The 12,475-nt window shown below is 45.9% G+C and overlaps 1 protein-coding gene across 1 annotated transcript in view; it reads left to right on the top strand.

The window, feature by feature from the left end:
- The window catches only part of wwc3 (WWC family member 3), a 275,710-nt gene that overhangs the window by 141,486 nt on the left and 121,749 nt on the right, over positions 1-12,475 (top strand). Inside the window, exons 3-4 of the mRNA XM_086006371.1 lie at positions 7,276-7,479; positions 10,286-10,362. Of these exons, the coding sequence (XP_085862497.1) occupies positions 7,276-7,479; positions 10,286-10,362 (281 nt within the window). The remainder of the gene's footprint in view (positions 1-7,275; positions 7,480-10,285; positions 10,363-12,475) is intronic.

Genomic DNA, 12,475 nt, shown 5'->3' with positions numbered 1-12,475 from the left:
GAATTAACATGCAAACAATTGAGGTCTTTTCATTTTGGTTATTTACAAGTTCTTTTCATACATCTCTATTACTACACTGATCTTTGAAATCACCTACCAGTTTTCTATTAAGTATTTTTGCGATGAAAGGGGACATTTTTGTAAAGCTAATTAAACCTACTTTCTATGTGTAGATTAATTAACAAACAAATCCCTCCTTGCTACAAGTCTGTGGGGGAAAAAACCCACCATGATGTTGCAGTGTTTTAAATGTGCATGAGTCAAAGCAATGTACCGGAGGAATATACAGTAAAGTCCCAATCACCATACTGGGGAAGATATGGAGCAACTGGGAACATTTTTCTCCAAGGTGGTTGATCTTGACTTTGCTACTGGTGGAGGTATTGGCTGCAAAGCAATTGTCTGTTCGTTGGTGGTATTTAGGAACGTTGGGGCAGGAGTCGGCCATTCAGCCCCTTGAACCATTGGATTAGATTGTGGCTGATCTGCACCTCAACTCCATTTACCTGCCTTTGCTCCATAATCCCTTGATACCCTTGCCCAACAAAAATCTATCGATTTCACTTCATACGTTGAGCAGGTTTCTTCACCACTGGTAGAGTGCAGAATAATAGTAATTCAGGATGTCCCTTTTTTTCCCAAAGTAGACTCTCGTCATATCCTGCAGGCTGGAGTTTTGCCTCATTGCAGGACAGGACTCCCAGCTGCGCTCATGGCTGTATTGGCACAGAGCGCTTACATTTTTTTCTATGGTGCAGAGAATGAGACCAGCATTCCACTAGTCATCCTTTATCTCGCCTGGTCCTCCCCTCCCCTCCCCCCCCCCCCCCCCCCCCCCAAAACACCTGCCCAGTCACCTGTACAGCTGTTAGGTATTTTAACAGTCTTCTGAGGCGAAAACTAAAACTCACCATTTCTCTTAGCTGCTGCTAACTGGAAAATGGCACGGCACAATATAGTGCCTGGCAAGAGTGTTGGGTCAGTTTGTCACATTCTCCTCTACAGCTGCTCAATATCCAGTTCTGCTGTCTGCACACAGACAAGCCTCAACCTGGCACCCACCCTTGCCCTGTGACTTGATACTGCCAGGTTCTCACTCTCTTCATTTTAAGTGAAAGGTACGCTTGATCGATTCTGATCGAGTTTTAGAATCCTGTCCTGTAGATTTGATGGTTCTCGAGCTGGGTTGTAACAGAGGAAATGAACAAGATCCTTAGGCTCCACTACCACTCCACTAGTAATGATCTAGTAAGGAACCGGATCTGGCAGTGTATCAAAATATGGGACAGAGAATAATACAAGTCAGGACCAGTGATATTGGGAAACAAGGCGTGGTACAGTATATATCTGTGTATTGGAGATCGGCAAACAAGGCGTGGTACAGTATAATAGCAAAATACTGCGGATGTTGGAAATCCGAAATAACAACAGAAAATGCTAGAAAAACTCAGCAGGTCAGGCAACATCCATGGACAGAAATTTGAGTTAACGTTTCGGGTCGACCCCTTCAAAACTGGAAAGAAAAGATAGATCGGAGGCAGGGCTGCGATCAGACAAAAGAATAAAAGAAACCAAAGCAGTAAAAAAGAGACAATAAAAGGTGTTAGAAGCTAGACGAGATGGTAATAGGCTGAGATTAGGTGTAAAGTGTACTGGCTGGGCAAGGGATAGCTGCCAGGTGTGAGAGCGAAACAAAAGGAAAGGGGGGGGGGGGGGGGGGAAAGGAGTGGAAAAATTACAAGAAAAAATGAAATAGGGGCCGAGGTTATGATCTGAAATTGTTGAACTCGATATTGAGTCCGGAAGGCTGCAGAGTGCCTAATCGGAAGATGAGGTGCTGTTCCTCGAGTTTACGTTGAGCTTCCGTGGAACAATACAAGAGGCCAAGGACGGTGAGGTCCGAGTGGGAATGGAGCGTTGAATTAAAATGACAGGCGACCGGAAGCTCGGGGTCACCCTTACGGACTGAACGGAGGTGTTCCGCAAAGCGGTCACCCAATATATCTGTGTATATATCTGTGTATTGGAGATCGGCAAACAAGGCGTGGTACAGTATATATATCTGTGTATTGGAGAGACAATGAGGTAAATGGGGCACTGGAAGGAGAATAGTTGATTATAGGTCGACCTTACAGAAAATCATATTCCTTAATTAATTATATTTTTATCTATGCTTTTACACAATTTGGTATACAAGTTGATATGTTTAGTTTTATATATTCTGTTGAATATATTTGTATATGATTTATATATTTCTGATGCTCATTCCAATTGTGATATGATGAGAGCGAGTGGTCGATTTATTTATCTGCAACTGAATTCTTTTTAAATTAATTTTTGGGATGTGGGCATTACTGGCAGCTTTTATTGCCCATCCATAATTGTCCTCGAGAAGGTGGTGGTGAGCTGCCTTCTAGAACCGCTGCAGTCCGTGTGGTGAAGGTACTCCCACCGTGCTGTTAGGGAGGGAGTTCCAGGAATTTGACCCAGCGATGATGAAGGAATGAGTAATGAATGGTTTATGCACATGACTGGGGTATGTAAGGAAGCTAAATGTATTTATTTATGCTGTCAGATTACTTTTAAATTTTGTCCATGTGCGACACCCAATGAAGTCCAGTATGTTTTTTAAAGCCCATCTTCTCTTAGATATTTAAGATGACTAAAAGTAGGCAATTTTTGCAGGTTGCAATTAGTGGGGTGCCGCAATGATCAGTGCTGGGGCCTCAGCTATTTACAATCTATATTAATGACTTAGGTGAGGGGACCGAGTGTAATGTGTCCAAGTTTGCTGATGATACAAAGTTAGGTGGGAAAGTAAGCTGTGAGGAAGACGCAAAGAGGCTGCAAAGGGATATAGACAGGTTAAGTGAGTGGGCAAGAATATGGCAGGTGGAATATAATGTGGTAAAATGTGAAGTTATTCACTTTGGTAGGAAAAATAGAAAAGCAGAATATTTTTTAAATCGTGAGAGATTGGAAAATGTTGGTGTTCAGAGGGACCTAGGTGTCCTTGTACACTAATCACAGAACGCTAACATGCAGGTACAGCAAGTAATTAGGAAAGCAAATGGTATGTTAGCCTTTATTACAAAAGGATTGGGGTATAAGAGTAAAGGGCCGCTAAATTTGGCTCTGTAGTGCCCGGTTTTTCAACGCCAAGGATGCAGATTTGAGTCAAAAATGGCACCCGAGGAGAGCGTGCACATTTCCAGTATGGGCCGCGCTGGATGACTCTCTGGGTAGGTCGCTAGTGCGGGTGCTGGAAGTATGCAGAGTACGCATATTGTGACGTCAATCAGTATGCAACGCCGATTTGATGCCAGAGCTGCCATTTTTGACTTCACCGCTCCAGCTAATGCCCTCTTTTAAAGACACAGAGCTGAACATGCGTTCAGCAGCAGGAAGGACCCCCCACGAGCGCTATTTAAAGGGATCATCAACTGCTTTCAGGTTAGTTGCTGATTGATTTATACTGGCTCTTGGTGAGTTTGTACAAGTGTTTGGTGGTTTGTTATCTTATTTGAAGTTGTTGAAGAGTCCAGGGAGTGGTGTGGCAGGTTACTTCAAGACCTCTGCTCAGACCAGTTGCTCCCAGACATGGGTGCTGTAGTTTGTATCCACCTTGTCCTGCAATAGAGGGAAGTGTGTCAGTGAGTGTGGCTTTTACATTCATTTATGGGATGTGGGCGTCGCTGACAAGGCCAGCATTTATTGCCCATCCCTAGTTGCCCTTGAGAAGGTGGTGCTGAGCTGCCTTCTTGAACCGCTGCAGTCCGTGTGGTGAAGGTACTCCTACAATGCTGTTAGGAAGGGAGTTCCAGGATTTTGACCCAGCAATGATGAAGGATCGGCGATATACTTCTAAGTCAGGATGGTGTGTGACTTGGAGGGGTACATGAAGGTTGTGGTGTTCCCATGTGCCTTGTCCTTCTAGGTGGAAGAGGTCGCAGGTTTGGGAGGTGCTACCGAAGAAGTCTTGGGGAGTTGCTGCAGTGCATCTTGTGGATGGTACACACTGCAGCCACGGTACACCGGTGGTGGAGGGAGTGAATGTTTAAGGTGGTGGATGGGGTGCCGATCAAATGGGCTGCTTTGTCCTGGATGGTGTTGAGCTTCTTGAGTATTGTTGGAGCTGCACTTTACCAGGCAAATGGAGAGTATTCCATCACACTCCTTACTTTGGGGAGTCAGGAGGTGAGACACTCACTCACTGCAGAATACCCAGCCTCTGACCTGCTCTTGTTGCCACAGTATTTATGTGGCTGGTCCGGTTAAGTTTCTGGTCAATGGTCACCCCCAGGATGTTGATGGTGGGAAATTCGGCGATGGTAATACTGTTGAATGTCAAGGGGCGGTGGTTAGACTCTCGCTTGTTGGAGATAGTCATTGCCTGGCACTTGTGTGGCGCGAATGTTACCTGCCACTTATCAGCCCAAGCCTGAACATTGTCCAGGTCTTGTTGCATGCGGGCATGGACTGCTTCATTATCTGAGGAGTTGTGAATGGCGCTGAACACTGTGTAGTCATTAGCGAACATCCCATTTCTGATCTTATGTTGGAGGGAAGGTCATTGATGAAGCAGCTGAAGATGGTTGAGCCTAGGACACTGCCCTGAGGAACTCCTGCAGCGATGTCCTGGGCCTGTGATGATTGACCTTCAACCACCACAACCATCTTCCTTTGTGCTAGGTATAACTCCAGCCAGTGGAGAGTTTTCCCCCCCCGATTCCCATTGACTTCAGCTTTACTAGAGCTCCTTGATGCCACACTCAGTCAACTGCTGCCTTTGTGTCAAGAGCAGTCACTCTCACCTCATCTCTGGAATTCAGCTCCTTTGTCCATGTTTGGAGCAAGGCTGTAATGAGGTTGGGAGCCAGGTAGCCTTGGCGGAATCCAAACTGGGCATCAGTGAGCAGGTTATTGCTGAGTAAGTGCCGCTTGATAGCACTGTTGATGACACCTTCCATCACTTTGCTGATGATTGAGAGTAAACTGATGGGACGGTAATTGGCCGGATTGGATTTGTTCTGCTTTTTGTGGACAGGGCATACCTGGGCAGTTTTCCACCTTGTCGGGTAGATGCCAGTGTTGTAGCTGTACTGGCTAGAAGCGTGGCATGTTCTGGAGCACAAGTCTTCAGCACGATAGCCGGGATGTTGTCGGGGCCCGTAGCCTTTGCTGTATCCAGTGCGCTCAGCCGTTTCTTGATAGCACGTGGAGTGAATTGAATTGGCTGAAGACTGGCATCTGTGATGGTGGGGACCTCAAGAGTAGGCTGATATAGATTATCCACTTGGCACTTCTGGCTGAAGATGGCTGCAAACGCTTCAGCCTTGTCTTTTGCACTCATGTGCTGGGCTTCACCATGATTGAGGATGGGGATATTCATGGAGCTTCCTCCTCCCATTAGTTGTTTAATGTTCCACCAGCATTATCGACTGGATGTGGCAGGACTGCAGAGCTTTGATCTGATCCGTTGATTGTGGGATCACTTAGCCCTGTCTATAGCATGCTGCTTCCACTTTTTAGCATGCATGTAGTCCTGTGTTGCAGCTTCCCCAGGTTGGCATTTTTAGGTATGCCTGGTGCTGTTCCTGGCATGCTCTTCCACACTCCTTATTGAACCAGGGTTGGTCCCCTGGCTTGGTGGTAATGGTAGAGTGAGGGATATGCCGGGTCATGAGGTTACAGATTGTGGTGGAATGCAATTCTGCTGCTGCTGATGGCCCACAGCGCCTCATGGATGCCCAGTTTTGAGCTGCTAGATCTATCTGAATCTATGCCATTTAGCATGGTGGTAGTGCCGCACAACACGATGGAGCAATGTGTTTGGGTGATGTGACTGTCATGGTTGAATTGCTGGCAGTGTGTGCAAGCTGTGAGATGTGGGTGTGAGGCTTGAGCAGTGCTAAGTGGGTGAGGTGAAGCTATGAATGTGAGGTATGAGTCATGATTGATGGAGATTAAACTTCTTGCAGCACTGGATGCAGTAACTCTGGGCTACACTGCTGGCATTGACCACGATGGCTAGCTGGTTCCATTGCCTTCTCACAGTATGTCTGGAGGGCTCCTGGCCCCCTATGGATACAAGGCATCTCTCCTCCTGCTCCAAGGCCTCAAGTGCTGCATCAGAAAATCTGGGAGACCTCTCTCTGCCATGTTGCGCTATCTTAACTCTTCCTGTAAGTCACGCACCCCTCTACAATGACTTGCAGTACCTGCTGCAGCCAGAATGCACCTCCCTTTTAAAAGTTGCAGGCTGGCTTTAAGAAGTGCAGGCTAGCTTTAATTGGTGGTAGCCTTGCACGAATTGTGCCCCCTGCTGAGGCATGCAGCAATTCAGCAGTGGTTTCAGCACTGGGCTGCATGCCACAATCATTATAAATAGTAGGCAGCACGACGTTTGCATGCTGCCTGCATTACTTTGAATGGGAGCGGGTTGATCCCGCCTCATGATCCCTGTGCCTGTTTTCGGGGACAATCGAATTTTTAGCCCAGAAAGTCTTACTACAGTTATTTAGGGCCTTGGTGAGACCACGCCTGGAGTACTGTGTACAGTTTTGGTCTCCTTACCGAAGGAAGAATATACGTGTCTTCGAGGGAGTGTAACAAAGGTTTACTAGACTGATTCCTGGGATGAGGGGATTGTCCTATGAGGAGAGATTGAGTAGACTCGGCCTATATTCCCCAGAGTTTAGAAGAATGAGAGGTGATCTCATTGAAACATACAAAATTCTTATAGGGCTTGACAGGGTAGATGCTGAGAGGATGTTTCCCCTGGCTGAGGAGACTAGAACTAGGGGTCACAGTCTCAGAATAAGGGGTCGGCCATTTAGGACTGAGATGAGGAGAAATTTCTTCATTCAAAGGGTTGTGAATCTCTGGAACTCTCTATCCCAGGGGGCTGTGGATGAGTATATTCAAGACAGAGATCGATAGATTTTTGGATACTAAGGGAATCAAGGAATATGGGGATAGGACGGGAAAGTGGAGTTGAGGTAGATGATCAGCCATGATCTTATTGAATGGCGGAGCAGGCTCGAAGGGCCGAATGGCCTACTCCTGCTCCTATTTCGTATGTTTCTTATGTTTCAATGCTTCTCTTTGTAAATTACTTTTTTACTGACTGATCAATCATACTCAAGATTGTACGGTGGAACGCAGCCCTGAACGAGGGGGAGAAAATGTCACGATGATTTGTTATATTGTACTGTCACTTTAAACGTAGTGCGCTGTTCAGATTTCTGTCCTAACAAAATCATTGTAATGCAGAGGTCACCCAGATTGAAGACCCCAGGGCGCAATGGCGACGGGAACAGGAGCGCATGCTGAAAGAATATTTGGTGGTGGCCCAGGAGGCACTGAATGCCAAGAAAGAGATCTACCTGGTGAAGAAGCAACGTTTGGAGCTCGCCCAAGAAGAGTATCAGCAACTGCACGACCTATGCGAGAATGACAGCATCTCTTACGTCAGCTGTAAGTACCTACGGGAAGATTCTTCTGACACAAGTAGGCGGCCAGCGGGAACCCGCAACAAGTAGTGGCACTTTACAATAAGTCAAATCCAGTTTCAAACGTGACTGAAGTCTAAAGCAGATGCAAGTTGTTCAAACTTCAAGACGAATCGTCTGCCCTGAGCAGCATGGTTTAAATGTGAATTCAAAACAACCAGTACTTTGGTGTTTGAAATTTGATTAATGGATTGGTAGTTGGAAAATAGGTAAACTCCCTCTTTCCCCCGCCCCCCCACCGCATGCTGTTATCTGTTGGCATTCTTTAACTTGCTATTTCACTCTGGGGAGCTGCTGGGAACTGGAATTACTCATCCCAGATGCAGCCGGCCGGCTGGAATGTTGAGGTTTGGTACATAAACAGTAACATGAGTCAAGCTGAGTAAGTTCAGATTGGCACTAGAAGGTAACAACGTAGCCACTTTGATGCCAATAACACGCGGCCTTTGTTTCCACATGTATTTTCCGCCAGGTAACTCATTGGCGCACTGCACTTGCTAAAGCTGATAGCTGTTGTCGAGGCTGCTCTGCACAACCAACTGGCTGTGCTCCGACACAGAGTTCTTTTCATTGGTCGTTTAATTCACAAGGAATGTAGAGGTGTCGGGAGATTAGCACAAGTCCACAGAGTGGCTTTGATTTTAAAATTGGGAGGAGTTTGGCTTCAAACAATCTATTTGGCATTGTTTGGGCCCGTTATCTGAATTGGATCCATTGCCCTCGTTTTCCCACATCAGCAGAAAAATGTATGCTTTGAAGGCACCATCATATAGCAGCATCACAGTGTCTCCACATATTTTAATGGTGCTTTTGATTCCCGCTCCCTCTAGTGCCACACACCGTGCCCTGGCAATGAGTCAGGAGGAGATGGCAATGGACATACGAACAATGACAGACAGGGAAATATCATCTGGTCTATCCAGCCTGTCCCACGATGCCTTGTGCATCACAATGCACACACTCTCCACCCCACCCGGTGCCATGTAATCTCCTGGGAGAGGCAAAAAACAGATAAACACCCAGGACAATTGGTGGCGGGGGGGGGGGGGAGATAATCTGGGAAATTAGTCTCTGACCCCCTTAACAACTTTCCCTCTCTGCCGGTTCCGGGCAGCCTGGGAATAACTTTTCCAATGATAAATTTTTGCGCATACTGTGAATGGACCATGCAGCTCCTTAAAGGGGCTGCGCACCCAAAAAAAAGTTAGGGGGAACATTGTCCTTTAGTCGATCAAAACTAGTCCAGGAGTTCACTAATGTATACAGTACCTACCTGTTGTATGAGGTGATCTGCGGCCCAGCCAGAAACAGGACCAACTCTCGCTTGAAGGAATTCAGCAACTCGGCGTCTACCGCTCGAGTCGGCAGCCTGTTCTGCAGGTCCGCTATTCTCTGGGAGAAGAACCACCTCCTGACATCTAACCCAGTTCTGGCCTTTACATAACTTGCGATTTTGACCCTGGTCCTATTTAGTTGAAACAAGCTGTCTACATGAGCACAATCTAATCCCTACATCTTATAACACGTGGCCATTGTTTCCAAACTATTTTCTTTCAGGTGGTCCATTCGTGTATTTCACTTCCTAAAGCTGATGTATTTTGTTGATGCTGCTACGCACAACTGATTGGCTGTGCTCCTACTTTATAGAGTTCCTTTCATTTGTTTAATTCACAAGGAATGTAGAAATCCGGGCACTCCCGAGGATTTTACCAATGCCAGGCAATGACCCAGGGTTATTCAACTGCTGTTTTGAACTTTCCTTCTCCCCTCCTGTTGAGGAAGCACCTAACCCCATTAAACCCCCCCCTGCTAACATGTATGAGAATCAGTGCACTAAAATGTTGTTGAGTCTTATCACTGTTGTGTAACTGAGCTGATGAAACCTTATTTCTAATTCATTCTTGTGATGTGGGTGTCGCTGGCAAGGCCGCCATTTGTTGCCTATCCCTAGTTGCCCTGAGAAGCTGGTGGTGGGCCGCCGCCGCCTTCAACTGCTTCAGTCGTATGGTGAAGGTTCTCCCACAGTGCTGTTAGAAAGCTTTATAACGGCTTGCTACTGCCAGGGCAGTTAAGGGTCAACCACATTGGTGTGGAACTGGAGTCACGTATAGGCCAGACCGGGTAAGGACGGCAGGTTTCCTTCCCTAAAGCACATTAGTGAACCAGTTGAATTTTTATGACAATCCGACAGCTTCATGATTACTTTTACTGATACCAGCTTTTTATTTCCAGAATTGCTAAGCTGTTCAAAAGTCTATGCCCAAAATTAACTTGGAGCAAAACTTTTTTAAAAAGCATATCTAGAAAATATTGTCTATTTATTTAAGGGAGCTAATAACCTTGACTGACACTTCAGCGAACTATGCTTTACAAAATGTTCTTGGTGGCCTTTGATACAGGATCTCACACAAGTCTTTCTTTGTGCTGATTTGGAGGGGTCGGGTGGGTCAAGGCCCCTCCACCCCATCATTTTGAGGTCGGCCAATGTGGCTTTGAAGAACCCCACCCCCCTCCATTTCACTCCCCGCCTTCGGCCTCCAGGTTCAGCCTGCAAGTCTGTGTGGTTCCTGGCTTGGCCTTCGGACTAGGTACGTCAGTATTCCTTGGTCCCCTTCCCACCCAGTCGGCCAAATCTTGAGTTCCACCCCAGTTGGCCGCTCCTAGTTCCCCCACTGCTGATTTGTAATCAGCATTATGATTATTTATCTTTTTGGAAGATGGGAACTTTTTTTTGTGAGCAGATTACATATTTTTTGATTTTGATTTTACAGTGTACTCGGGTTCATCCTCCAACACAAAGTACAATCCTGACCAGATCAAAGCAGAAATAGCAAGTCGAAGAGAAGGGGTAAGTGAGGTTCTGAATCGGGCTGTGGGCTGTGGCAGAAAACTGATCCTGATTAGGCCAGAGCAAACTGACCTCTTGGATCCGATCTGTGGAAATATTTGAAAAGGTTGAAGCTTTACAATTGTGTACAACTTCTGTAATACTAATTGTTTAGTAATACTGTGAAGAGACAGACTGGAATCACATTGGCTGCTTCACAGTATTTAACGAGGTGAGAAGAATGCTCTTGGGAATTGTAAGTCAATTGACATTTTCTAGCACAATGTTACTGGGATTTATGACAAAGGAAGTGATTCCAGAACAACTGGTGGAAATAACAGCAATAAATCAAAGCCGACCTGGGTTTGTAAAACAAAAGCACAATGCTGCAGATGCTGAAAATCTGAAATAAAAACAGAAAATGCTGGAAATACTCAGCGGGTCAGGCAGCATCTGTGGAGACAGAAACAGAGTTAACGTTTCAGGTTGATGACCCTTCGTCAGAACTGGAAAAAGTTGGAAATGAACAGTTTTCAAGCAAATACAGAGGCAGGGAAAGAACAAAGGGGAAAGGTCTGCAATAGGGTGGAGGGCCAGAGTGATTAAATGACAACAGGGATGATGGTGCAAAAGCAAAATACTGCGGATGCTGGAAATCTGAAATAAAAACAGAAACTGCTGGAAATACTCAGCAAGTCAGGCAACAGAGTTAATGGAGGGAATGTCATGGGAAAAAAACGGGTGGGTTGGAGGCAGGGCCAGGTATCGGACTCCACCGCCCCCCCCCCCCCCCCCGGGCTTGGAACCCCACCTCACCTGGACCCAGCACTTGCCTGTTGCTGCGGTGTACAGCCAGCGTTCCCCGCCCGACTGGAAGCCAGCTTGTCTATCAGGCTAACTTCCGGGTGGGGATCCCGCCCATTATGTCACATGCACGCTGTTTCCTGCTGTCTACCGGGTCACCCCGCACCGTGTGGGTGGTAAACGGGAAAATCCCGGCCAACATTTCAGGTCAATGACCTTTCGTCAGAACTGGAAAATTTTACAGATGTACCAGGTTTTACGCAAGTACAGAGGCAGGGAAAGGGGGGATGGTAGGAAAGAATAAAAGGGAAGGTCTGTGATAGGGTGGAAGGCAGGAGAGATTGAGTGACAAAAGGTATAATGGTACAAGGCAAAAGGGAGTGGTAATGGCACAAGTAAAGAAACAAATGATGGGTCTGGAGGAGGTGTAAATGGGAATAGCAGAATCAGCACCGGCTTTCCGAAAAAATAGAGGGGAGGATATGATCTGAAATTATTGAACTCAATGTTGAGTCCGGAAGGCTGTGAAGTGCCTAATAGAAATATGAGGTGCTGTTCCTCAAGCTTTTGTTGAGCAACATTACTTGGTTTTAGTGCATTGGAGAGTTAGATCTTAGCCTGACTCTCAAGTTACGTAACTTGGCACTGTCACGTTGATTGAGCCGTGAAACCATGTTGTATAACTGCTATCTAAAAGTGTGCGACCTCAGTGAGATTAAAATGAACTTTCAGTTTCCACGGGAAATTCGTAGCTGTGTATATTACACGATTATGTTCTCAAGACAATCTACAATTTAAGTTTGGAGTTTTAATCATGATTTAATCAACAAACATATCGATTAACAAAATCTATGGAAATTTGACTGTTCTAGCTGTCAAAGAACCACTGCAGCATCCTGAATAAATATACCATGTTGAAAGGAATGAGAACTGTAATGTTGCCACAAGGGAAATGCACAGATTTCATTGTGATTTAATGGATCTGGCAGAAAGTCTTCAACATCATTTATTTTCTTCACCCAAATATTTTTGCCCCTCCCAATCTAACACCCTTCAGTGGTTGAGTGGTCAATCTGCCTCTGCTATTAGGAAACATTTTTTAAATCTTAATTTTGATAAAGTACCGCATAATGGATTTATTAGCAAAATTGAAGCCCATGGGATTAAAGGGACAGTGGCAGTGTGGATATGAAATTGGCTATGGGACAGAAAGCAGAGAGTAGTGGTGAACGGTTGTTTTTCAGACTGGAGTGAAGTATACAGTGGTGTTCCCCACGGGTCGGTATTGAGACCACTGCTGTTTTTGATATATATTAATGACCTGGACTTG

Source organism: Somniosus microcephalus, chromosome 14, assembly GCF_052327205.1.
Source record: "Somniosus microcephalus isolate GS21.2 chromosome 14, FLI_Smic_1.0, whole genome shotgun sequence".
Lineage (NCBI taxonomy): Eukaryota > Metazoa > Chordata > Chondrichthyes > Squaliformes > Somniosidae > Somniosus > Somniosus microcephalus.
The sequence above is the reverse complement of the archived record's forward strand: the minus strand, read 5'-3'. Positions and strand labels throughout refer to the sequence as shown.